The sequence below is a fragment of the Equus caballus genome, chromosome 13, assembly GCF_041296265.1.
Source record: "Equus caballus isolate H_3958 breed thoroughbred chromosome 13, TB-T2T, whole genome shotgun sequence".
Classification (NCBI taxonomy): Eukaryota; Metazoa; Chordata; class Mammalia; order Perissodactyla; family Equidae; genus Equus; species Equus caballus.
Window position 1 is genome coordinate 46,532,927 of NC_091696.1, and position 27,164 is coordinate 46,560,090.

The 27,164-nt window shown below is 52.6% G+C and overlaps 2 protein-coding genes across 4 annotated transcripts in view; one reads left to right on the forward strand and one right to left on the reverse strand.

Moving 5' to 3' along the window:
- Window positions 1-11: 11 nt before the first annotated feature.
- On the forward strand, window positions 12-3,580 carry TMEM186 (transmembrane protein 186). Of its 2 annotated transcripts, none has more exons than XM_005598934.4 (2): window positions 12-71; window positions 1,094-3,580. In XM_005598934.4, the coding sequence occupies exons 1-2, from the start codon at window positions 69-71 to the stop codon at window positions 1,727-1,729; spliced, it is 639 nt and encodes a 212-aa protein (XP_005598991.3). In that variant the 5' UTR covers window positions 12-68; the 3' UTR covers window positions 1,730-3,580. The 2 variants fall into 2 exon arrangements, with proteins under 2 accessions (XP_005598991.3, XP_023472118.1); XM_023616350.2 differs by having other exon boundaries at window positions 50-935.
- Window positions 3,581-8,800: 5,220 nt separating this feature from the next.
- The window catches only part of ABAT (4-aminobutyrate aminotransferase), an 89,625-nt gene continuing 71,261 nt past the window's right edge, over window positions 8,801-27,164 (reverse strand). For both annotated transcript variants that reach the window (XM_023616351.2, XM_023616353.2), the window contains exons 8-16: window positions 26,656-26,748; window positions 26,118-26,180; window positions 23,693-23,756; window positions 23,051-23,199; window positions 20,100-20,237; window positions 19,110-19,277; window positions 17,806-17,952; window positions 13,032-13,143; window positions 8,801-12,024 (exon numbers count right to left, since the gene is read on the reverse strand). In XM_023616351.2, the coding sequence (XP_023472119.1) occupies window positions 11,903-12,024; window positions 13,032-13,143; window positions 17,806-17,952; window positions 19,110-19,277; window positions 20,100-20,237; window positions 23,051-23,199; window positions 23,693-23,756; window positions 26,118-26,180; window positions 26,656-26,748 (1,056 nt within the window). In that variant the 3' untranslated portion in view covers window positions 8,801-11,902. The remainder of the gene's footprint in view (window positions 12,025-13,031; window positions 13,144-17,805; window positions 17,953-19,109; window positions 19,278-20,099; window positions 20,238-23,050; window positions 23,200-23,692; window positions 23,757-26,117; window positions 26,181-26,655; window positions 26,749-27,164) is intronic.

Below are 27,164 nucleotides of genomic sequence, written 5' to 3' on the forward strand. Positions count from 1 at the left end.
ATCGAGCATGCGCTCTTAGAGGTTCCGGGGGCAGGTGGGTTTCACTTCCGGCAGCAGGCAGCGGGGCCATGGTAAGAAGGCGAGTAACGGGTACTGAGGGAGGTGACGTGGTTTGGGGGTCAGGGCTGGGGCAGGCAGGCAGACGCCTGGGGTTCTGATTCGGAGACTCTGCGGGAGGGACCTCCGGCGTGGGTCGCGATTTGCAGTAGCCCAGCTTCGTCTGCGCTCAGCTCACGTGGGCCATCAACAGGGATAACTAAGTGTCACTGAGCGCTCACCGTGCAAGCCATCAAGTGCCCTTGAGGGCTTTAGAGCCATTATCTCAGTCGGTGCGTTCTGAGTCCTCGTTTTGAAAGATGGAGAAACTGAGGTGCAGAGAGGTGGAGTAACTTGCCCGAGGACCCAGAGCTAGTGACTGCAGGAGCCAGGATTGGAACCCAGATCTGGCCCCAAGGCATCTTTCACTGCACTTCTCAAGGTGTAGAACTGTGCAGCTCATAAAATCCTTGGGCTGCGGGTTGGCGCCTCCATCCCTGCCCCCTCTCCATGACTAGGCTAAGAACACAGTGTTCCCCTTCAGCACTCGAGGTGACGCGGTAACCTGGCAGACACTTGGAAGGATGTTAGACGGATCTCGCGGATTTGTTCTCCACTAGGACGTTGATTGTTCCGGGAGATGTTCGCACAGCCTTATGGGTCCAGCGCCGAGCCCAGAGTTGGCCCGCCCTGGGTACTTGTTCAATGAATGAAGGCTGTGCCTCCTTTCCTACACCTCCTTGAACCTCCTGGAGGAAAGAGGACCAGTTTGAGTCAGACCCTGTCCCACTCACTGGCTGTGTGTCTTTGGGTGAATGTCTTACCTTCTCTGGGCTTCTCAGTGGTAAAGTGGAAGTAGTGGTCCCTGTCTTGCGCATCTTGCGTGAAGACCCCACGAGGTAAGGCATCTGGCTTTACCTTTCTCTCTGTCTCTGGCAGTAATGGCGACCTCATAGGATGGGGGGGAGCCCCATGTAAGATGCTTTGCCAGCGTTGGTTGTGCGGTTAGCGTGGTTGAGTCCCCTCAGAGAGAAATGGTCTCCTGTCTCCCCTCCAGGCTGCCCTTCTCCGAGCTGTGCCGCGGATGCCAGGGCCGGCCGCCCGGGGAGGGCCTCTCTCCCGGCTGTGGTGCTGCCCTGGGCAGGATCCTAGGAGATGGCTGGGGAGCAGGCCACCCACCTCCCAGGAGAAACCGCCAGGCACAGAGACAGAGAAATTCCAGATGGTCTACCGATTTGATGCCATCAGAGCCTTCGGCTACTTGTCGCAGCTGAAGGTGGCGCAGACGGCCCTGACAGTGGTGGCCCTGCCGCCCGGCTTCTACTGGTACTCGCAGGGCCTCATGACCCTCGACTCCCTGTGCCTCGTGGGCGGGATCGCTGGCTTCGCCCTGGCCATGCTGTGCTGGATGAGCCACTTCTTCCGGAGGCTGGTGGGCATCCTGTACGTGAACGAGTCGGGCACCGTGCTGCGGGTGGCCCACCTGACCTTCTGGGGCTGGCGACAGGACACCTACTGCCCTGTGGCCGACGTGGTCCCCATAACGGAAACCCAGGACCGGCCCCAGGAGCTGTTCGTGCGTATCCAGCAGTACAGCGGGAAACACACCTTCTACCTCACCCTGCGCTACGGCCGCGTGCTCGACAGGGAGCGCTTCATGCGGGTGTTTGGGACATTGGATGCACTCAAGTGAGCCGCTGGGAGCCGGGCCTCTGGGTAGCCCTGGGCCACCTGGACCTCCACCGGGAAGGCGGAGGGTGTGGGTGAGGCCGAAGAAGGGGACGGGGCACTGGAGACTGCCAGGGCCCCCCGGGGACTTGTCTTTTGGGACGTGGAAACTCACAAGGCAGAAGCTAGTGACCGGGCTTAGGGAAGGGGCCTGTAGTGGGAATTCTTACTGCACTCGTGTGTGACATTCAGTCAGACGAGGCCCGGAAGTTTCTAGGAGCCAGGCCTTGGAGGAAGCTATGCCAACTCCGTGTCCTGGGGCAGGTTATTGAGTCTGTCTGAACCTTGGTTTTCAGATCTGTAAAATGGAAATCCTGCCTGTGTGTGGGATGGGTGTGAGAACAAACGAACGTCAGGTGTTAGTTCAGAGGTGACGGGGCGGTGGAAGGCGTCCAGCATTCAGTGGGGTTTCCTGAGCCCTGTGCTCTGCCCCTCATGGGCCCAGCAGCAGAAGGGACTGGGAGGAAGGCGAGAGCTGGGTCGTCACGTCCTGCCAGGATGGTAGCTGCACAGTGACTGGGGCAGGGACGTTGTCCGAGCGAGCACAGCCCCCTGCTGGGACTGCTGGCCGCCCAGAGGTCTAAGGGCCTGCATTTGCAGTGTGACAGAGTCAGGTGGACTATACGCCAGTGCATTATTTTATAAACTAAAGCCAGTTATCTGTGCTGCCCCCTATAAGTAGTAATATATGTTTATTATACAATTTGTAGCAGAGTAAGGAAGTATTATGACCTTTATAATTCTGCCACTGAAAAGTCAATAAATATTTTGTTCTGTAGCCTTTCAGTCTTTTTTTTAATTGTAGTATAATATAGGTAACTTAAATTTATCCTTTTCACCAATTTTAAGTGTCTAATTCAGTGGCATTAAGTACTTTCACATTATTGTGCAACCATCACCTCTGTCCATTTCCAGGACTTCTGTTCCCATTAGTTCTGTTCCCATTAAAAGTCTGTTCCCATTAAACTCCAACTCCTTATCCCCCCGCCCCCCAGCCCTTGGCACCCACGAATCTGCTTTCTGTCTCCACGGATTTGCCATTTCTGGACATTCGTAGAAATGGAGTCATACGCTCTGTGGCCTTTTGTGTCTGGCTTCTTTGACTTGGCGTAATGTTTTCAAGGGTCATCCACGCAGGAGCCGGCATCAGAACTTCATTGCTTTTTTATGGCTGAATAACATGTGTAGACCACCTTTTGTTTATCCGTTCATCTGTCGATGGGCATTTTAATGGTTTCCACCTTTTGGCTGTTGTGAATAATGTCGCCCTGAGCGTTGGTGTACAAATATCTGTTTGAGTGCCTGCTGTCAGTTCTTTTGGATACATACTGAGAAGTGGATTACTGGATCATATGGTAATTCTATGTTTAACTTTTTGAGGACCCCCCAAACTTTTCCATGGCGCCTATTTTATATTCCCAGCAGCAATGCACGAGAGTTCCGGTTTCTCCACATCTGTTCTTTTTTTCACAATAGCCATCCTAATGGGTGTGAAATGATATCCCATTGTACTTCTAGTCTTTTTTTAAAACATAGATGTTTTACTATGTCTGAAATTGTTTGGTTTTTTGCTTCATGTTATAACAAGACTATCTCAGTTAGAAACACTCATTAAAAATATTCAGTCTCAAGAGAAAAATGTAACTATGTGAGATGATGGATGTGAACTAAACATTTTGATAATCATTTTGCAATATATGCGTATATAAATCATTATGTTGTACACTTTAAACTAATACAATGTTATGTGTCAATTATATCTCAATAAAACTGGGAAAAAAATAATAGCATACCTTACATAGAGACAAAAATAAAAGGCCCAGATAATTTGATTTTTTTAATTTAAATACTTTTTATGAAAAAAACAATCAGGAATTGCAAAGTATCCCACTGAGTGGATGTAACTGGTTCTTTACTATTTAAGTCATTTCCATTTTTCATTGCTATAAAGAATGTGATAAGCATCAAATATGTGGGGAGAGATCCTCTGTGTAGACTGAAAATGGCATTTTGAGGAAAGTGACTTTTTCATAAGAGAAAACGGAAGAAGTGAGGTTTTCTTAGTTAATTGATTGCATTGCACAGATTCAAGTAAAGCATGTCATTCAAGACCGTTTGTTCCTGCCGATGTCCCCATCAGTCAGTCTCTCCGCCCAAACCCCTTGTGCCAGGTGCTGCTGGGGGCTGCAGACCCGTGGGTCACAGAAGAGGAGATTTCCGCCCCTGTGGGACGTCCAGTCCAGTCCACAGAGATGGTGACAAGGGCAGTGGAGGAGCAGGGTGGAATGCTGTCGGGCTCCTACAAAGGAGTGTAGGAGCAGGAGGGGGGGTGACTGGGGGAGGGGCATGAGCTGCCTTGGGAGGGGACATTTGAGCCGCGGGGTGTGAGGAGGCGGCCGACAGGAGCGCATTCTGGCCTTGGGGACAGCAAGAGTGAGGTTCTGCCCCACCAGAGCTGGGTGCACTTGCTAAGGCGAGGAGCCCGAATTTGATCCTAATCGCTGTGGGAAGCCGTTGAGTCTCAGAGGAAGGAGAGAGCAGTGAAAGAAGTTTGGGAGCTTTTAAGAAGAGGAAACAGCTCTTTTTTAAAAATGTTACTTTCAATCATATCATAATTTTTTTTAATTGAGGTTATGATAGTTTACAACCTTGTGAAATTTCAGTTGTACGTTATTATTAGTCAGTCATCTTATGGGTGCACCCCTTCACCCTTTGCGCCCACCTCCCACCCCCCTGCCCCCTGGTAACCACTAATCTGTTCTCTTTGTCCGTGAAAACAGCTCTTTTTAATTTGTATTCATTTTTAGTTAAAGATACAAATGAAAGGACATTGGCTTATGGCTTTGTTTCCTTCGTTCACTTCCCATCCCACGTTAATTCCTGCCAGTTGGAGACGGTGGTCTGGGGAGCCTGAGTGTGGGTGTGTCCCTCGTGTTTGGGGACATGCCCACTGTCGGTCGGGGCATAGCTGTGGTTTTCCTGCATAGAGGGCTCTCAGCATGCCGTGGTGCTCAGCGTGTGACCCGGAGCCTGGGCCTGGGGGGTCCTGGAGGGCCAAACCCATTAAGTGCTGGCTCTCCCTTTGGGGCAAATGGCATGTGGTTCCATTGACTTATGGTTTGATGCTGACTCTACTTTAAAACGATGACCAGGACCTGACCACTTCTCACCCGCCCACCGCTGCCATTCTGATCCAAGCCAGCCTGTATCTCCTCCGGATCATTGCAACCTGCTGCTCCCATCCTTGTCCTACAGAGGCTGTCCTCACAGTGGCCGAAGTGAGCCTAAAAATAAGCATCGTGTCACTGCCGTAAGAGCTGAAGTCCTTAGGATGGCCTACAAGGCCCAGTGTGGTCTGGCCCCACCCCTGCCCCCAACTGTCTGCCCTTCACAACTCTGCCCTGAGGCTTCAGTTAGTCCTCTTGACCTTGTGCTTCCTCCAATAATCAAGGACACTGAGCCTCAGGGCCTTTGCACGGCCAGTTCCCTCTGCCTGGAAGCCTTTCTCCCTGGATATCTGCATACAGGCCTGCATCTCTCTCTCCCTCTCTCTCCCTTTCTCTCTCTGTCTCTCTCTCTCTCATTTTCTCTCTCTTTTGCATTTCTTCCTCTGTGTACCTGGGCTGTTACTGTTTGTGCTCATGCAGTTGTAGTGAAGATTCGGTTGTACAGAAGAGTCCGTTATATGAGAGTTATGGAGAGCTGGTGGTTCCCTTCTCTACCCTTCCCTCACCCGCTTGTCAGTTCCTCCAGTGACTGCCAACCCCTTTGCCCAAAGGCATACAGTTTGTGCCTGTAAGATGTCTTAAGAGGTACTAATGATTTGACCTTGACCTAGTGAAAGACAAAAAGTAACTCAAATAGCCCCTGGTGTTGGGCGGGTGGTAAGCAATGGATTCGTGACCCTATAAAAAGAGCAGGAGACTCTGTGTGCACGCACCAAGGAAGGCCGTGTGAGGACAAGACCAGGAAGAGGTCCTCACCAGGAACCGGGCCGTGGACTTCCAGCCCGCAGAGCTGTGAGGGAGCAGTGTTTGCTGTTTACGCCCCCGAGTCTGTGGGCTGTGGTCGCAGCCCGAGCTGACTGAGCCGGTGGTCCTCCAGACCAAGGCGAGGCCGGCCCTAACGGGGACGTTCACGGTGCGCAGCGTTGGGAGCCATTGTCCTTCCTCCAACAGTTACCAACAATGAGACTTGCCCTGTCATGGGGCTGGATGTCCCACGCCCAGCCCAGCATTAAACCATGTTTAGTGACCCTCCAGAACAGATCTGGCAGGCTTAGCTGCTCGGTGAGGGGCCAGCCTGGGGTGAATTGCCTAAATGCCCAGGGCTGGGAGGGCTCCTCTTGCTGCTTTATGACTTTGGGACTTGTGAGGCCCCAAATGGAAAGCAGCAGGTCGCCTTGAGCCCCAGGCAGGGTCCCCCTGTATGGCCCGGCTTTGTTCCCGCAGCGTCCAACTGCACGATCACGCCCGAGGGCAGTTCGGCAGCGGGGCCCATGCCATCTGGCCGCGTGTGTACGACGCTGGGGACAAAACACCTGCTTTACTGAGCAACGGTTGAGATGCACTCCGGGAGCCGGTGGGGCTTGTTCCTGTGTTGGGAAGCAGATTTGATATTGATGAGTGGAACTGAACTCTGACCGAAATACAGTATTTTTCCTTAGAGTGACATGGGAGACACACTCGGCTGTTCACGGAGGGGAAGCAGTGAAAGGAACTACCGGGTTTCCGCACCTCCCTGTGCCGGGCGATTATTTCGTGGTGTGATTTCATGCTCCCAGCAGCTGTTTGGGGTAGAGAACTAGTAGGAGGCATGGATGTGGGGGAAGCACATGGCTTTGGAAGCAAGCCTTCTTGCCTGCTCAAATCCCAGCCCTGCTGCCTCCTAGCTGTGACCTTGGGCCAGGTACATAGTCTGCGTGCCTTGGGTCGACTGTGGAGCGACAATAATAAAAGCACCCACCTCGGGTGGTTGGGAGGACTGACCGATGGCAGGAAAAGCACTTACACCAGCGCGTGGTCCAGGGAAGCACTGGGTAAGCGTCGGCCGGCGTTTCTGTTCTCAACCTCGTTTTGCAGAGGCGGCTCAGAGAGCAGAAGTGACTTGCTCAAGCTCACCCAGCTAGAAAGCAGCAGAGGCGGGTCATTCTGCCGCCTCATCCGGCCTCCGCAGGGGGTATGAAGGATGGCAAATAGACAACAGTGACTGTTTTTAACAGAGTTACTTGACCTTGAGGCTCTAGCACCTTCCACCCACCCGCCTTAGGAATGTTCACACTAACGCTGACCAGTGCAAGTCGACCTTCCAAGGCTGCTAGCCAGGCTGGTGTGAGAAAGGTCTTTGAGTGATTGACAGTTCTTGTGGTCAACCAATCCCAAGCCGACGTGTGTGCACGCACACAAACACATTTGTTTAGACACTAATATGTCATCTTTCATACATCTGTGTGTATTCTGGCTTCCAAGTTGTGTGATTTTTGGACAGGTTCCCCTAACCTCTCTGAGCATCAGTTTCCTCATGTTAAAAATAGGCATCCAGGGGCTGGCCCAGTGGCGTAGTGGTTAAGTTCACACACTCTACTTTGGTGGCCCGGGGTTAAAGGTTTTTATCCTGGGTGTGGACCTACACACAGCTCATCAAGCCATGATGTCGTGGCATCCCACATACAAAATAGAGGAAGGTTGGCACAGATGTTAGCTCAGGGCCAATCTTCCTCACCAAAAAAAAAAATTTAAAAATAGGCATACAAATACATAGCTCATAGGTTTGCGGCAAAAATTATGATGTGCCTGCAGAATATGCTTGCACATAACAGATGCTCAACAAATAATGGTTATTATCACCTTATGTGTTTATTTAAAAAAATACATTTAATGGTAGATGCTGCCTTCCGAGTCAACTGTATCATAGAAATGTTGGATGTTCGAGCTGGACGGAACCTTGGAAATGACGTGGTCCAAACCATACATTTTACAGATGAGACAAAGAAGGGCCACAGAGGGCACTGAGACAGCTGGGAGCAGAAGCGAGACAGGAGCCCACGGTCCCCAGTTCCAGGTCAGGACATCAGGACCACTAAAGAGCCAACTCACGTCCACAGGTGCTCCCTCAGCATCTCCTCTGTGCCTTCCCACAGTGCTTCTGCCCCGCAGCCATTCCAGTCAGTCATCAACTTCCCACCTCAGTCTGTGACTGAGAGAATCTGATTGGCTTGGGGTGGGGCCCAAGCGTAAGGATTTTTTAAAAAGCTCTTTAGGGCGACTCTGAAGTGTTGAAAGTCCTGTCCTGTAGGTTTGGATTCTGTGCTTTTCTTTCCCTCTCCATCCATCCCATTATTCTAGTCAGGCCACCGGGTCATCTTGACTGTAAGATTCCTGGCCGGTCTCCCTGCCTCCCTGTCCTTCACAGTGGGCACTCAGGACAATCTTTCCAAAATGCAGGTGGGATTACCCCCTGCTCCAAGCCTTTGGCGGCTCCACCACTGCATGAAGGCCCTCGGATCCGAGCCCTGCCTGTTTCTCTGGCCTGGTCTCCCTCTCTGGGATCTAGCAATGCTGAACATGCTAGAAAGGCCCACCTCGCCCTGCCTTTGCACTTTCAGTGAGCTATCCTCTCGGGCTGGAATGCCTTCCATCCCACCTCTGGGTCAGTGGAGCTGCTCCCGCTCAACCTTGAAGATCAAACTCAGGGCCTGACTTCCACCCCACCTGGGGCCCATCCTTTGCACAAGTACAGCATCCAAGGTCTTCCTGTATCCTGGTCCTTACCCTGGGTTGCTGTGACCTTTGCCCCACTATAAGGTGAGCCAAGGGTAAGCACCACACCTTGTCCATCTCTATCACGTGGTATGTCCTTGACGAACTCACAGTGTGAGTGGCCTCACAGTGCTTCCTGAGCCCAAGGCAGACTTATGCAGGTAGAGCATTCCCCTAAGACATCCCTAAGAGGTATACAATAGGTGCTTCATAAGTGCTTGTCAAATAATTACTTAACAAAACCACTTCCAACCAAAAAGGCCACATTCACTCCAATGTTTCCATTATAAATGTTTTTTTTTTAATTCAAGAATACTGATTAACACAGGAAACATTTAATTCATGGAACTGTGCATATGGTCATCAGTTACATTGTGACATGTTAATCTCTTTATCATTTATTGGCACTGTCAACAGAATACTGTAAACAAGATCACTTCATCTGCGTAAGTGGGCGATGCTCCTAGCGATGGTTTTCTACCATGAGCTGATATAGATAGATAGATAGATAGGTATAGGTATATCGATACATTAATGTTGTGCACAATTTTGCATGGTTACTGAGTGTCAGTAAAAATTATTAAAAAAACACCCATTTATAATAAAATTGAGGATGTGCTGAGACTCGCTAGTACTGGACCTTATTTTCTGTAAAAGTGACAAGGCTTACTAGGGACGTTGACTAAACTCTATGGCGCTAATGTGTGATGGACTGACTTCCAGACCGTGGGCCACACAGCTTCTTCATGGTCTCTGCCCTAGACAGCGACCCGTCCGCTGGGCTCCCTATGTTTTCATCAGCCTCCTCCAAGCTTCTATGATCTTGAGCTCTGCCGAGAATTTTCTCCTTGAAATTCTTCCAGCTATACCCCACCCCCAGAAAGAGGATGTCTCAGGAACTCATGATGCCCTGAGTCAACAAGAACTTGTGGATAAATGGCTTAAGTTTTCTGAGAAGTAACTTCCCTTGGCAAGGAGTGAAGAAGTCTGGAAATGACTTTCCAGACAAAATGATTGCATTTTTCTGCCAGTGCCCCGTGGGGAGAGAACAAAATTTTGGAGCCACTCTCTCCACTGAAGGGAGCCAAGTTTCTGGTTGTGCCCCGGCTTAAAAACCTTCTAGACTCCAGGAACCTTATTGAATGTTTGCACCCAGCGCTGAAGTTCTCAGGAGAAAGCGTCCTTACGCCAATAAATGAGTTATGGTTTGGTTTGCATTTTGGCTGTTTGTTAAATAAGGCCTTGGATGTTGGGATATTGCCTGTGGAATCTGGATCCCCAGGGAAAGGTGTGAGACCAGGAACTGATGTGTCTTGGCACATACTGTTCCCTTTCTGCCACTCTTCCTTGCCTTGTCTGCTTGGTGAACTCTTGCTCATACTGCAAAACCCTGCTTAGACATCAATTTCTCCTTGAGAGCTCCTCTGACCCTTTGGTGGATTGGGGTGCTCCCTCGGGTTTCCTGATGTTCCTACACATTATCTCTATCACAGCACCTGCCACTCTGCTTTAAGAGCCTGTTGTCCCCAGTGGGATGTGAGTCCCTGGAGAGCAGGGACGGTGTTCCATTTCACCTTTGTATTCCTGGTGCTTAGCACTGGGTCTGGGACACAGCAGGTACCTCATGGAAGTTTCATGAATGAATGATTGAATAAATAAATGAATATATGAATGAGTAAAACCTTGCAGGGAGAGAGAGTCCCACAGCACCGTGCAGCCGGTCACACAAACGGCCTTGAGCACGGCAGAGTGCCTTCTTAAAGCAACCGTGAGCCCGGGCTGCGAGAATGCAGAGTGAACTGAATTCACGGATCTGCCCGCGTCTCTCCAACCCGTCAGTGCCTTTCGTTCCCAACAAAAATAGGTGGATGACCAAGTCTGCTGAAGGGTGGAAGCAGGAAAAAAAACCACTTTGAGATCTTTGGATGATGAATTATTAAAAGCGCAAAGTACTCATCGAGAGCCTCGACACGCCCGTCTCCCCCAGCAGTCCACCAAGGCACCAGGAGACGGGGCGGCTTCCTTCTGGACAGAGAATACAAGCCAGACTTTCTGCCTCCACCCACTAATCAACACTTCATCGCTGTAGGACTAACAGTGCCCCTTTGGGGAACATTTGAGGTCAAGTCAGTTCCAAGAATGCCTTGCCTCCAGCACCGATCCTTCGTCCCAGCCAGAGTCCAATTAAGCCTTGAGCCTGTGCTCTCCATCCTCACTCGCGTCAGAAAATCTCTGCCTTGGAGTGGCCAGGACAAGAAAAGCATCTCGAACCACCAGGCTGTTTCTTCCCTCTGGTGCCTGTAATTCACGACGCTTCCCTCCAGAAGAAACCTCGTTCGGCAGTTAACGGCCTCTGGTGGAACAGCAGAGCTGTTCCCGCATCTGCTCACAAGTGGACAAAGGCGGATGAGCAAGGATGAGAGAAAGAGCCTGCGGGATGCAGGGTCCGTGAGTCAGACCCCGGAACGGAACTGCGGGAGGGGGAGGAAGGGGCCCCCGAAGCCCCAGCCCCTGGGCTCCTGCCCCCTCCCATTCCCCACCCCCCCAACTGCTGGGAGACTGGCTTGTGCTTCTGATCCTTCAGCTCCCGTGTGTCCCCGCGGACGCTCAGGCTGCGCCTTCCTTCCAGAGGTCTAGGCTGACATTTAACAGGAGGGAAAGAGTCTGGGGAATGGGGACGGTGAGTAAGAACCGTGGGTGACGCCGCAGGTGGTTCTCCCAGGGCAGAGCCCCGTCAAGGACAGGATTCACAGTTTAGAGAAATCCCCAGATGCACTGAGAGGCGTGGCCCAAGTCCCAAGGAGGCCAGAAGACCCCCTCCCACACCCCCGGGTCATCCTGATGTCCTGCTGTCCTGCCTTCCTGTGCTCTGTCCTGTCCCTCCCTGAACCGACCATGGGACGTGCTCAGGGCTCCAGGGGCTGGTGAGGGGTGAGAGCGTGTTTGCTGCAGAGGGCGAGGGGAGCCAGCACCCCCGATCACAGACTACTACACTGAAAGGGATGGAACCCACAAGTCCCAGCCACCAGTTCCAGAGCAGGTGTCATTCCCTTGACTGGCTTCCAAAGAAATTGTCAGGGTCAAAGTGGACAGATACACGGCCAGGACCCGCGTGGGCCGTCCTGAGACTACGTCCAGGGCTCAAGCAGAATTTCTGGGCTTCGACCACTGTGCCGCACCGGCTCTGCAGGAGGAAAACCCAAGCCAGCCCCTCGGCCCCTCCCCTCCCGCCGAGCCCCCAAACCGTCCCCTCCCCACCAATAACCCTCTGGTTTATGCATTCGCCTCTGATACTTTAAGTGAAAACATGAATTAGGCAAACTAATCAATTTGACAACTGTTGAATCAGGGCTTTCTCGAGCGCAGGGGGAACGGCTTCTTTACTTGAAGTCGGCTAAGATGTCGCTGAAAATATTGAGGAACAGGTGCGCGTGGTGGTCCCTGAAGACCAGAGTGGGTCGGAAGCGAATGGATCTGTCGCCACAGCCCCCCAGCACCACGCCTGGAAGGGAAGGAGGGAGGGCGGTCAGGGGTGGGGCTCACACATCACGCACGGTGAGGGCCGGCTGCCCTCATCAGAACGTCCACATCACTCCTCCCATCCAGGCACCCGCCCTCCATCCACCTCACCCATCCTGCTCCCCCCTCCCTCCCTCCTTCCAACTTTGCACGCCTGCTCCCAGGCCCCTGCACTGGGTCTGTCAGAGAGAAACCCTGAGAGAAAGGCCTTGCCTTTCAGAGACTCGTGATGTGGTGGGGAAAGGAAATAAGTCCACGTTCTGTAAGATAGACATTGTGCTCGACACACAGGCGGTGCCCAGATCTACCCCACTTAAAACCCACCCATGGCTTCCCATAGCTCTCAGGGAAAAGTCCAGAACCTTGAAGCTGATCCACAGGGCGATGCGAGGTGGGCCTGGCCGCCCCTCCCCTGCACCAGCCCCTCCAGCCTGTCACATTCCATCCTTCCGCTCTCTTCACCTCCGTCAGCTCCATCCTGCCTCAGCTAATTGTGCATGTGCCTCCCTCTGCCCGAAATGCCCTTCCTCTCCTTCTTCACTTGGCCACCCTGTTCATCTGTCAAGACTTACGGTAACGTGCCACCTCCTCCAGGAAGCCTTCCCTGATTTCCTGGTCTCGACACTTTTCCCAGCTTTCCATGCCTTAGCCCCTTTTCCTCCTTCCTAGGGTTCATAATCGCAACCGTCATGTATAAAATAGTCCCTTTAATGTCGCCCTTCCTGCTAGACTGTAAGCTCCTTGAAGGAAGGGCCCCAAGGGCCATGTTCATCATTGGGCCCCTCTCCAGGGTTGGCCCACTCACCTCCTCCGTGAATCTCTCTCGAATGAGTAAATGTATAAAGAAGGCCCGCTGGTTACTTTCTCTTCTTTCAAGAGAGCACATTCAGGGTATTTTCAGTCCCGTGTACCACCTGTTCCCCCCCGCCCTGTCCCCCCAGGTAACGTGGGACACCAAGGACGCTCAGCTTCCCCTCTTGGCTGCCTTACCTTTGTTTCTGGCTATTAAAATGAGTTTATTCCGTACGGATTCGTCTGGAGTGTCGAAGGAGCAGAAGGTGCCTCGTCCCCTCACTCTGCTGATGAACTGGGGGTACCGGGCCTGCAGTGGGGGAGACAAGGCCGCGTCAAAGCCCGTCACCTGTGTAGCAGCCGGCTCAGTGGCTGTGGTTGCTCGAGCGCCCCCGCCCCTGGTCCAGCCTTTGGGCCTCTGTGTGGACTGGCAGGACCAGCGTGGGGTTCAGAGCTGTGGCTCTGGAAACCTCCAGTCCTGGGTTCAAAACCCGGCTCTGCCTCTTTCTCACAGCACAACCTTGAGCAAGTCACTTAAGGGGCCTGTGCCTCAGTTTCCTCTTTTGGAAACTGAGGGACGTAAATGCTATTGACCCCAGTGGGCTGTGGTGAGAACGTGGTGAGACGAGGTGTCTACGTCAAGCCCTAAGCCCAGGGCCTGGCGCTCGGCAGGTGCTGGACAGATGTCAGCCATGTCCATTAGCAGCACTTCTTCTAGAAAGGTGGTGGCTCTTCCAGGAGAAAAAGAGCTCGTCCTCACTCAAGGCTTGGGGTCTGGAGTTGTACTGGGTTCACGGGTATCCCCCTCCCCAAACGCATGTCCACCTGGAAACTGTGAGCGTGACCTTATTTGGAAATAGGGTCTTTGCTGATGTTATCAGTTCGGTTCAGATGAGGTCATGCGGCATTAGGGCGGGCCCTAAATCTAACACTGGCGCCCTTATAGGAAGAGGGAAATCTGACGCAGAGACACGTGCGCAGAGGGAGGAGGCCAAGTGAAGGCGGAGGCAGAGGTCAACAAGCCAAAGAATGCTGAGGACGGCGGCAGCCACGAGCAGCCGGGAGAGGGGCTGGGAGGGACTCTCCCTCAGAGCCTCGGACAGAGCTGAGGCTCCCGGTGTCTTGATTTCGGACGTCTGGCTTCCAGGACGCCAAGAGAATCAGTTCTCGTTGCTTTAAGCCACCCAGGTTGGATGACCGGTGAGAGCAGCCCCAGGAAGCTAACATGGTCACTCAGAGCAGAGGCTCTTGGTCCCTCCCGACTGTCCGCTGTCCACAAACGAGGGCCTGGATAACCCCGAACAGCTTCGGGGTGCAGGGGTGGAGACGGGAGCAAGTGTCCTGGCATCACGGCCCCTCGGGAGAAGCTTGGGATGAAGCCATCTTCTGGGGATCGTAAAGGCCCCAAGTGCATGCCGGGCCCTGCACCAGGCTCTGCCACGCAGGATCCTGAGTCCTCACCCCACCAGGGAAGGGGACCCATTTTGGTCTCCACGGGTGGGGCAACTGAGGCTCAGAAGTCACTCCAGCCCTCACTCTACTCCTCCCTTGCACGTGCTGACCAGCTGGGAGCCAGCAATTTGCACACACTCCTCTCTCCCTCCAGAGCGGGTCTGGGGAGGCTGGGAACAAGGTCTCAAACCTTCAGACACCCCTTGGGGCCCCTGTGCCACACACACACACACACACACACACACACACACACACACAATGTCAGGCTAAGGAACTGTTCACTTGGTGAATCAAGGCAGGACGTGGGGCTCCCTGCCCCCTCCTCCCTGCAGGCCTCCAGGCCTGCGCATCCACAGCCTCCCTTTTCTCTCGCCCTTCTGTCTGCTCATTGTTTGAGGGCATTTCTGTAATCCTGCCTCCTGGCCTATAGCTTTTTAAGGCCCTGGTGGAGACCCCAGCCCCTCCCATCCCTTTAAATGAGCCAGCTTGGGGCTCCCAAAGCAAGATGTCAGTCTCTGGGACGTTTCCATGGAACCCTGTTTGTGGTCCCATCCTGTGCATGGAACTCACTCCGGGAAACACTGTCCTCCACACCCCTTCTCAGGGCCGGGGCCTCAGTCGGGGCCCTGCAAGCTGCACGTCCTCCAGGAGCTGCCCTCACGACTGAGGATGGGCGGCAGCAACTGGGACACTTACGAGACCTACAGAGAAAACATCGCTGGCCTTCCTTGGGGCTGGGCCTCACTTCTCTGGGGGGGTCTGACTTCACTCATGGGGTGGGAACCCCGTTTCTGCTCTCTGTTCCTGAGCCACACTGCCAACTTGCAATGTGACCATGACTCACCCATCAAGCGACACCTCATGCCGTCCGAACCTCTTTGCTTCTCTATCTCCCCAGCCCGCCTTCTCTGTGTCCCGCCCAAGCCCCTTGCCAGGCCGTGAACTCTGCCTGTCACTTCTCATCCCAGGAGCCTGGCGTGATGCCCAGCTCACGAGGAAGGCCACCCTGGGTCCGCGTGGACCTTGTGGGAAGGCCTCTCAGCTCAGGACAGGGAGCAGCCCGCATTCACGACAGCCCAAGAAGAACCAGAACCCACAGTCAGCACAGGCCATCACCGCGAGTGGGCTGGACGTCCCCGAGGGAAATCAACGCGGTCTGTCACTTCTCCTGTTGGCCTGGCTGGTGGACAGTGAAGGAGGGGCCCGAGCCTGACCTTTCACATGAATTTCAGATAAATGACTTATAATTTTTTAGCCTAAGGATGTCCCAAATGTTTCACGGGATATTCCTATGCTAAAAAAAGTAGTTGCTGTTTTTCATAGTTAACTGGACATCCTGGATTTTAACGGCTAAATCTGGCATCCCTACCTGGGGGAGGGGAGCGGGTGGTCCCTGGAGCTCCTGACGGCCCTGTGTCTGGAACCAAGTCCTGAGCTTGTCCCCCCTGGGCCTCAGACTTCTGAAATTTAAATGTAACTGAGAGTCTTGCTTCTTTTTTACCCCCTAAATGTAGTAACCCTATTCTGAAGGTTAAGGGAGATAAGGCACTAAACACAATGCTTGGCACGTAGCAAGTTCTCAATTCATGGAAATTATTATTATTGTTGTTAGTATTATAAGGTTCTTGATCATGTCAGAGAGGTAAACATTGGCAAAGAACACGGACTCTGAAGTCCACCAGAATCGGGTTCAAACCCCAGCAGTGCCACGTGGAAGCTGTGCAACTTTGCACAACTTAATGGCCCCTCCACACCTCTGTTTCCTGATCTGTAAAATAGGCATATAATGGTGCCTACACCCACAGCACTACTCTTGGACTTGAATGAGAGAGTGGATGAGAGCCCCTGTTACAGGACTTGGCATGTAGAGGGCTCTCAATAAATGGAAGCTGTTCTTATTATCGTCCCTCAGCCCTTCATCACCACCACCACCATCATCATCACCACAACTATCACCATCATCATCATCACTACCATCACCATAATTATTATCACCATCATCAGCATCATCACCACCACCATCATCAGCCTCATCAGCAGCATCATCACCACCATCACCACCATCAGCATCAGCATCATCACCATCACCACCATCAGCATCACCACCATCACCACCATCAGCATCAGCATCATCACCACCATCACCACCATCACCACCAGCATCAGCAGCACCATCACCACCATCATCACCAGCATCATCACCACAATCAGCATCATCACCATCACCACCACCACCATCAGCAGCAGCATCACCACCATCACCACCATCAGCATCAGCACCATCACCACCATCAGCAGCAGCATCACCACCACCACCATCAGCATCATCACCACCACCACCAGCATCAGCAGCACCATCACCACCATCATCACCAGCATCATCACCACAATCAGCATCATCACCATCACCACCACCACCATCAGCATCATCACCACCATCAGCATTAGCATCATCACCACCACCACCACCATCAGCAGCATCATCACCACCATCAGCACCATCAGCACCATCAGCAGCATCATCACCACCATCACCATCATCACCACCATCAGCACCATCAGCATCACCACCAACATCATCAGCATCATCACCACCATCACCACCATCAGCAGCATCATCACCACCATCACCACCATCAGCATCATCACCATCACCACCACCACCATCACTCCTTGGCGGTTCTGCTCAGGTCATGGGTGACTGGATGCTTCAAGATCCTGGGGCAGGGGCTCTTTGTGACCAGCCACCTAGAGTAGATCACCCCCCTCCCCACTCCTGGGCTGGCCTGGCCAGTCCTGGAAACACTGTGGTTCTGCCAGCAGCGCCCCTTCCCCCCAAATCTGGGAGAGTAACGTTTGTGTGTATACGGGGGCTGTCAGGCAGGGAGTATGCCATAACAAGGACAAACAATTATTATAATAGAGAGCTGCACTGTCCAGTGGCCGTGGCCACATGTGACAAGTCCAAATCGAGATGTGCTGTAAGTGTGAAAGGCACACCGGATTTTGAAGACTTAGTCTAAGAGAGAGACTATGAAATGTCACCTTAATTCCTTTCTGTATTGATGGCATGTTGACATAATAATAATTTGGATATAATGGGTTAAGTAATCTGCATTATTAAAACAAATTCCACCTCCTTTTTTACTTCTAATGTGTTTTCTAGCACAGTTAAGACCACATATGTGGCTCGTAATACGCCCCATGGGACAGTGCTGCTGCAGAGCGATAAGCATGTAGAAGTCGGTACAGAGGAGGGAGCAGCTGACACGACAGTGGGGATGACAGAGGGGGAGGGTCTGGGAAGCTTCTCAAAGGAGCGATGTCTGGCCTTGGTGTCAAAGGAAAGCCAGGTGTTTAGGAGCTGGGACTGTGATGGATGGAGGGTGGGAAGACATCCCCTACAGAAACGGCACAGCTCATTCAGAACTGCCAGGACGGAGCACAGATGTGGCCCTGGGCCGCAGGAGCCAGGGATGGGCATCCTGGGAGAGCAGGGCAGAGCCAGGCAAGCGGGTACCTGGAGGTCCAGCAGCCCCGTGAGCAGGGCCTTCCCCGCATGGGCTGCGTTGCTCAGCAGGTCCTCCCGCTTGATGACGTTGATGACCTCGGCCAGCAGCAGGTTCTTGGACGGGTCCCCCAGCCAGGTGTTAAAGATCCGGTAAGGCTGGAACGAGGCACGGGTGTCGGAAAGGTTCACACACAGGCACATCCCGCGGGGGCCCACTTCCCAAACACACCTCGTCCCCCTTTATGAGGAGAGAACCCAGCAAACACGTAGGAAGGGGCGGGGACGAGAACATGTCATCACGTCTCATTGCGTTCTTTCCATCGCAACAGCCCCACAGGTAGGCACCATCATTAGGGAGACTTGCTCACCCCGGGCCCCCAGGAAACCCCTCATTCCTGGGGAAACCAAGACCGCCGGCCCTTAGCCACTGTCACCCTCATTTCACAGACGAGGAAGCTGAGGTTCTGGGGGTTAGGTGATTTCTCCAGGAGAAATACAGCCCATAGGAAGTGGTGTCGAGAGGGGATGGATGGCAGTCTGACCCTCAGAGACCACCCGCTTTATTCCTCCATGAATTACTCGGGGTATCAATGCAGCCAACCAAAAACACCTCCCAGCCTCCTTTGCAGTTAGGAGTGGCCACATGACCAGATCTTAGTCGAGGGGGCCACTTTGTGCTTCCTTCCTGCCTACTGCCTGGAATTGAGATGTGATGGGTGAGCTCCAGGAGTCATTTTGGACCAAGAGGTGAACGTGAGGGTGGAAACAACACACAGGAGTGGTGGAAGGAAGGGTTCTGAGCCTCTGATGGATGAGTGTGTATGTGTGCGTGTGTGTGTGTGTCTGTGTCTGAAAGAGAATCTGTAGGTGCACATGGCAGTACAGCGTAGTGGTTAAAGAGCATGGGCTTGAATTCTGGTTTTGTCACTTAACAGGCTGTGTGACTTTGTACAACTTCCTTAAGCTCTCTGTGCCCGATTCCTCATTAGTAAAATAGGAGATAAAAATAATACCTACTTGGTTAGATTGTTGTAAGGATGAAAAGTATGCGAGGCGTATTTAGAACTGGGCCAGGCACAAAGCTATTAACAGTATCATTGTGCGCACAGAGGAAAATCAGAAGAGAATGGACTGCTAGGAAGTCGGCCCTGCAGAGAAAGCTGGGGGCGATCATAACCATTGGATAGTTAAATTGATAAGAACTTAGAAAACCTCTGTGACCCGTTCGGTGTCCACTCAGCTCCTGGTTTGTGAGAAAGTGACGCCCCTTCGACCCCTCCCTGGAAAGGAGAGGGGGCGGGGTGCGCGCTCACAGCGTTGGGCCTGAACTCCTCCTTGTGGAAGAAGCCGCCGGTCATCATCTTCTTGCTGAAGGTCATCACGTCTGCAGGGTCATCCAAGCCCCAGTGCTCGTGGGCCCAGAACTTGCCGGTGCAGCCGCCGCCCGTCTGGACCTCGTCCACCAAGAAGGCACAGCCGTGCTGGAGAGAGAGAGCAGCCACCGCGGTCGGCCACCCACGGATGCCTGACTCCAGCCAGGGTCCCTGCTTCCTGACCTGCAGACCCAGCCCGCGTCCGGGGGCCGTGCGGACCCAGACCAAACGCTCCAGCAGGGCAGGTCCAGCAGAGCCGGATCTGGACATTTCCTCAAACTGCTGAGCTGGCGCGAGACGGAACGTCAGATGCCCACCCCCGAAAGAAAGCACAGCAATGTCGCATCTGGCTTCCATGCCTGAGCCAGACGACTCACTCAGTACCCCAGCAGCGGGGCCCAGGCCTGGTCCCCAAACCTCCGCTGCCCCGTTTGCTGGATGTACACATCACCAGCTGATTCTTTACTCAGCGTCTGTGTGGAAATCACCTCTACAGAAAGGTCTGCAGCCTTTCTCTGCGAGCTCACCAGTGGGACATGCCGCTTACGTACGCAAACACGTGAAAACAAACACGATATTAACATAAATCTGTTCACTTGGCATCTGCTGAGTGTGCACCACGCTGTGCTGAAAGATGAGGCTGCGTCTCCAGAAAGCACAGGGAGGAGGCGGAGGCCTTCCCAGGAATCTCCCGATTGGGAAGGTCCCCGACTAAGATGGCCAGTTGGAGGCCATCAATAGTGAGTCTGCAATAAGATTTTAGGGAGGAATTCCTTATCCTGCCCCCGACAGCGACTTCCCTGTCTGGGAGGCCTCACGGGCAACCTCTGAACATCCAGGATTTTACAAGAACCCCGAAGCTAACCCTGTGCTCCGGGAAACCAACCGGAAACAGCCCGTGGCCTGTCCAACCCCACCCGGCACACTGACCTTCCTGGAGATGTCTCTCAGCTTCCGGAAGAAGTCGTCGGTCGCGTGGTTGTCCCCACCCTCAGACTGGATGGGCTCCACGATGATCCCGGCCACCGTCTTCTTCTTTTTCCGATATTTCACGATCAGATCCTCCACCTGGATTCCAAAGAGGAAGGTGACAAGGGCTGGCAGAGGCTCTTGAGAGGCACCTGCGGGCGGACAGGTTCCAGGGGCTCCATGACCCCTGGAAGTTATGCGGAAGATGTGTGCGTGTGCACTTCCGGTGCAGACAGTGGATCCATTGGGAGCCACACGTGCGGATGGGAACATGTCCTACTTGGGACTGGTGCACCTGCGGGCGTACACACTGATAACTTGGGGCAAGTCATTTAACCTTCTAAAGCCTCGCTTTCCTGATCTGTAGGATGGGCGCACTGAGAACTCTACCCACCGGGGTCGTGGAGAGGATGGGGCAAGATGGTACAGCACGGTGTCCCCACAGCAGAAGCGTAGCTGCTGCTATCCCACCACATGATTGCACCGTTATACTATTATTTTTGTTGTTATCGGTATGGGAATCCTTTCTGTGCAGAATCTGAGATGTCTATTTGTTTATACAACTGTTGGAAAACTCATCTCTCGTGCATGGCATGGAGCGGGGTGGGGGTGGGGGACGTGGCCTGACTCCTTGGACCATCCGAGAGATCTCCCGGGGTGAGGAGATGCCCTTGATTGGGGTGATGGTTACATCAGTACATTTATTTGTCAAAACTTATTGAACTAGATGCTTAAATGAGCGCATTTTACGGAATGGAAATTATATGTTAATGAAGTTGAAGCTGATTAAAAAAAATTTAACTGTTAGCACACGGAGTAGTAGAGAAGCAAGTGATTACCTCTAAGTGGATCTATTTCTTGACTTGTTCTAAAATAGGCATCATCTTATAGATAATTAAAGAGTAGTAACTGTGATACTTTATTAATATTTAATAATCATATATAATTTAAAAAACCCCAAACTATACACCTACATAGAGTAGTAAGTGCGGTCTTTCTCTGTTATATGCAGATTTAAGGAAAAACCTTCTGTCTGGATGACGTGATTTGGCCTCAGTCTCCCCCAGTCGCCCCAAGGAAGCTCTGAGATGCTCTCGCTTTCAGAGCATAGTCTGGTTTGTCCTTAGGTGGTTATTTTCTGATTTGTCCAGTGCTGTCTTTCCTACACTCTGCCTTCCCCAGTAAGATGGAGCCACAGGTGGCTGTGGAAGCTACACAGGAAGGTAGCTGGGCCAAACTGAGATGTGCTCCAGGTGTGAAACACACACCGAGTTTCAAAGATGTCACACGAAGAAAAGAACATAAAAATATCTCATCGATAATTTTTAAGTAGTATTTTGGATTCAATAAAATGGTATTAAAATTAATTTCACCCATTTCTTTTCACATTTAAAAAAACGTGAGGGGCTGGCCCCGTGGCCGAGTGGTTAAGTTTGCGCGCTCCGCTGCAGGCGGCCCAGTGTTTCGTTGGTTCGAATCCTGGGTGCGGACATGGCACTGCTCATCAAACCACGCTGAGGCAGTGTCCCACATGCCACAACTAGAAGGACCCACAACGAAGAATATACAACTATGTACCGGGGGGCTTTGGGGAGAAAAAGGAAAAAAATAAAATCTTAAAAAAAAAAAGTGACTGCTACTATCTCACTACTGGGTATTTACCCAACGAACTTGAAATCAACAATCCAAAGAGACTTATGCGCCCCTATGTTCACTGCAGCATTATTCACAATAGCCAAGACGTGGAAGCAACCCAAGTGCCCACTGACTGATGATTGGATAAAGAAGAGGTGGCATATGTACACAATGGAATACCACTCAGCCATAACAAAGACGAAATTGTCCCATTTGCAACCACATGGGTGGTCCCTGAGGGCATCATGTTAAACAAAATAAGCCAGACAGAGAAAGACAAACACCATATGATTTCACCCATATGTGGAAGATAAAGAAACTTAGAAAGAGAACAAATTAGTGGTTACTAGGACAGTGGGGTGGAGGGTGGGAACAAGGGGTGAAGGGGCACACTGATATGGTGTATGACAAACGATAATGTACAACTGAAATCTCACGATGTTATAAGCTATTATGACCACAACAAAAAAAAATGTGATTGCTAGAAATGCTGTAATGACATACGTGGCCTGAGTCGTATTCCTATTGGACACGGCTGTCCTAGACTCTGCTAGCTCGTCTCTTTTATTTACCTCTAAATACCCAGCACCTAGCACTTCGCTTCACACCCTGTAGGTGTTAAATATTAATTGATTTAAAAAAAAGTGACGTGCTTCAGAGGCAAACCAGCCTCAAACTAGCCTTATTTGAGCTCAAATCCAAACCTGAAGAGTATTAGCAATTTCCACCCCCCCAGCAACAGAATCCTCCCACGTCTTACATGGAACCCCAATATACGGAACGGATCAAAGGGGCGCTGGTCTGGTTAAAGTGGAGGCATGGCGATGGGGGGCTGCCCATCCTCAGTCCCTCCCCCGCCCCCACCGCAACCCCCAGGGCGCCCACAGAAACCCCAGACTCGGGAAAAGATGGAAAAATGGCGGATGAGAGGATCCACGGAAGCATTTTTTCTGAGATGTCCCATATTCTTTCCATAAACCCATTTTCTCTTACTCTACAGTCAGCGAAGCTTGCCCTCAGAGAAACTTAAATATACAGAAATCAATACCAGAAGTGGGGTGATGGACGCTGGGTGGCAAAATCGATGTGTCTCATTGCTCTTCCCAACATGGAACACTTAGGGCACGGGGCTCTGTGTCCCTCCGTCCCTCCCAGGGACCGCCACATGGGCCCCAGATGACCTCTTTGTGTGTGTTCCTTTTCTCCCGGACTGAGCCTTGGGGTGGCGAGGGTCAGGGGCCGGGGGTGTGGGGAGAACCTGGAAGACCCGGAGTTACCTCTTCTAGACAGCGAGCCTCTTCTTGCTGGTTCTCTTTCCCAAACTCTTCCAGAGGATATTTCAGCCGTGGGAATGGCGCGATGGGCCAGTCGAAGGACGGGATGTCGATCTTGTGAATGGCTTTGGAGTGTGTGGTCGCCAAGCAACCTGGGTCCAGCAAAACAGAAGAGCAGAGGGTGGGCTGGGGGAGGCGGGAGGCACAGGCTTTGAAAAGGAGACTGTGGGCATTTCAGGACGAGACGTTAAATGCCCAGGGAGGCCTGGCGCCTGCAGAAACGCAGTTCCTGTAACCTCCTGGGGCTGAAGTAGAACCCGTGAACACTTAACTGCGTGTGTGTGTGCATGCGTGTGCGCGTGCGTGTGTGTTTTGCGTTCTGATTCATCACAGATTAAGCACAGACTTTGAAGGCACAAAGACAAGGGTTCCAATCCTGGCCATTTGGCCTCGGAATGTTTCTCCCCTTGCTGAGTCGCGATTTCCACACGGAGCGGGGAATAATAACCCCGCTCTGCAGGGAACGGGGCGGAGTCCACGAGTCAGTAGGTGCAAACCGCCAACGTGAGAACAAAGGCAGCCTCGCTTTTGCTGTTCTGTGCTGTTGCTCTAACGGCCACCTCGGGGCCACGTGGCCCTCCTTACCCATGGTCCTCCCGTGGAACGCGCCCATGAAGGAGAGGATGCTGTAGTCCGGGCACCCGGGGGCCTGGAACCAAGAGAGAGCAGTCGTCAGTCACGGCTGTAGGGACTGGGGGGCTGTGTGGTTGCCCCGCGCACCTGGAGGAGCAGGAGGTCCATCAGAAGAACCGGGGTCCCTTCTCAGGCCCAGGTCACCACCCAGACCCCTGAGGTCTATATCCAGCCCCCAATGTTTTGTTTTGCGCATATAGTAAAAAAATTGTTCTTTAAATGAAGAGATTTCACATAAACATTGGAACTTCTGTCTTCTCACAAATTCTGCACCATTTGGGCCCATTTTTCTCAGCCGAGTCTGACAGCTGGGCGAGCACGCTGCCCCAGGCCCACCTTCATGACACCTTTAAGTCACCGGCTGTCACCTGCCGGGCTGCTGGGGCTGTTGACTTTTCAGCCCCCGATCTACAAGCCCTTCACACACTTCTCGGCCCTCCCGGCTCCCGGCTGCTCCGGCCTCGACTGCTCCAGGTGGCCCAGGTGCTAATGGTGCCTACTGCCTCCCAGACGTGAGGCTGAGCCAGCACCTCATGGGAAACGCCCTAGGTCTTTGGGCAAGTCTGCTGGGCCGAAGCTGGAGGAGCCCCCTTTCCCCCATGGCGGCTGCCCCCCGGGCTCAGGAGGGGTGCATGAGCTCCCCACCCCACCCAGCCCCTAGGGAATGGCGCTGCGGCTGGGTTTCCTGACGCTCCACCCAGCCAGGGCAACAGATCCATTTCCAGCTGACTCGGGCAGAAGGGCTGGGGACACTGCAGAGGCCACCAGAGGGGCCCCGAGTCTCTGGGGGTTGATACCGCATTTCCTCGGGCTGGCTGATCTCCAATGGGGTCTCTGAGACCCCTGGGAAAAGCTCCAGGACCTCCCCCCACAAACTCCAGGATACCCTCTTGTCAGTTTCCTTTGTTCGCTCCTGGTTATAAACATGATACACACACATCATTGCACATATTGTGATGCAGCCACTTAACATGAGCAATGAGATCTAAAAACGTCGATGGAATAGGATGTCCCTGGATATCAGAAGAGAAAGAGGTAGGGCAGGATCCATTTTTTTCAAAAAATGGTTAGAAGGAAAAAGAAAAAGCTTCAGTTTTTGTAGGTTTGTATGAACATGGAGAAAGGTGTGGATCTATTGCCAATAAGAGGTGGGATTAGGGAAAAAAACTAAGAAAGCATAAAAGAAAAAAAATAAAAATCTCACCACCCAGAGGCAACCCTTTGTAAACACGTTAGCAGGATTTCTTCTGGCAATTTCCTCTGTATTTATTTACATGGGTGAGAGCACAGTGTCCATACAATTTACATTCCACTGTTTTCACTGAATTATAGCATGCATGTCTCCGGGCCAAGAGAACTCCTTGGTCATGATTTCTGCTGCAGAATATTGCGGATGTAAGTAGTGGATAACTGAGCTCAGTGGCTCTTGATTCTTTTGTTTTTAAGCAGCAGACACTTCCGTCTACATCATAATGGGATCCCATATGTGAAATGGGGTAGGCTGGGCCTCCTCTGGTGAAGCTGGCTGGGGAGCTTGGCCTCCACTCTCTTGGCCTTCCCTGCGGCTGTACCACCGCTGTCCCCAACAGTGGCCTCCTTGGCACCTCTGGGAACTCTGGGCACTTCTGGTTCCATCTGGAACCCCGACCCTTAATTCCCCTTTCCCTGTTACTGGATGGATTGGTGGTTTCCAGTCTTTTCTGGCTATCGTCACTGTAAGCACCAACAGGGTGAACACTCCTGCACATAACATTTGTGTTGACATTTTGGATTTTTCTAGAGAATACATTAAAGGCCTCCTTGGGTGGGTCAAATTCAGGAAGCTGTCCTGGGAAACTGATGAGCACCAGTCAAGAAGAGCTCCTCTTGGCCTTGATACCAAGGGAACAGACTGGGGGTCAGAATGCTTGGGGACCCCTTGTTATGGACCAAATGTTTGCATCCCCCCAAATCCGTATGTCAAGGCCCTAACCACGAATGTGACGGTATTGAACCCGGGGTCTTGGAGAGTAAAGGGGGTTGGATGAGGTCATGAGGGGAGGCCCCAGATGGAGTTGGTGTCCTTTAAAAAAAGAGACACAAGAGAGCTTGCTGGCTCTCTCCCTGATGTGGGAGGACACAGCGAGAAGGCGGCCGTCTGCAAGTCAGGAAGAGAGCCCGCCCCGGAGAACCAGTCAGCCAGCACCTTGATCTTGGACTTCTCGCCTCCAGAACCGGGAGAAAACATACATCTGTTGTTTAAGCTGCCCAGTCCATGGGATTTTGTTATGGCCAACTATGACAGCTTCCTATTTGAGAAGAACAGTGTCCGTCAACCAGCGTCAGCCTGGGGGCCGCGGCAGCCCCCCAGGGACCAGGCGGAGGGCCCTGCACTCACCTGGTTGATCATGCACGTCTCCAGCTCCTCTTTGGAGAAACCGGCTTGACCCCTTTCTTTACTCTGACCAAACAGAAGAGAACAAAATCTCAGAGACCCTCTGGGGCAGGAGGGGGCTTCAACTTTCCACTCAACCCATACTGAGTCCTGACAACTAGGGAGTCATTCTCAAGAGCTGGTCTTATACGTTGGTCACTACACTTCTGTACTGAAGCACAAGATGGTTAACGTCCTTGCTATGAAATCAATAGATGAATATAAGGTGTGTTACTATTCCATTAGCAACAATGGAGATCTGCTGACATGGTACATGTCATGCCAGGTAAAACGGAATAATTACAAAGCCTCCGCCCTCTGCACCATACCCCACTGGGATGTTTGGAAGGCCCCGTCCAGGCAGTGGCTCCCGGGACTTCGACCATGGTCTCTGGCCAGTTGGGATGAACAGGTGGACAAGGAGTGTGTGGCTGGGCGCTGGGGAGCCTCGGCATGTGTGTGTGTGTGTGCACGCGTGTGTGCACTCACGCCCCAACCTCACCCGGTACCACATGAAGATGGTCTTGAAGGCGTTTTCGTTGGAGCAGGAGCCGCAGGCCATGGTGATGAGCTGGGACATCCCTTTGGGAGCCACCTGCAGAGAAGGAGACAGCTGTGGGCCCAGCTCCGTCTGGACTCCCCACGTCCCCGAGCGGGAGCTGTGGCTTTGCAGGGGCCACACGCTGCCCCTTGAAGGCTGCGGGGTGGGGGGGTGGGGAGGAGGGAAGCTGGGACGTCCCGGAAGCAGCTGGACTGGGAGAGTGGACTCGGGCTGTTTGGGGCAGAGGAGAAGCCCTGGAAAGCCCTGGGGCTGGACGGCAGAGGATAAAAGGGCGAAGAAAAGCCCAGTCTGTCCCTCTTGATGAAACCACCACCCCTGAGACACCCACATTTGACAGGTGGGAAGCTGAGGTTCCAAATGACCTTAATCGTAATAACTAACACCAAAATGTCAGGGAGGATTCATGAAAGTCTGCAAAACTCCTGTCATGGGACAAACAATTTCTCCCG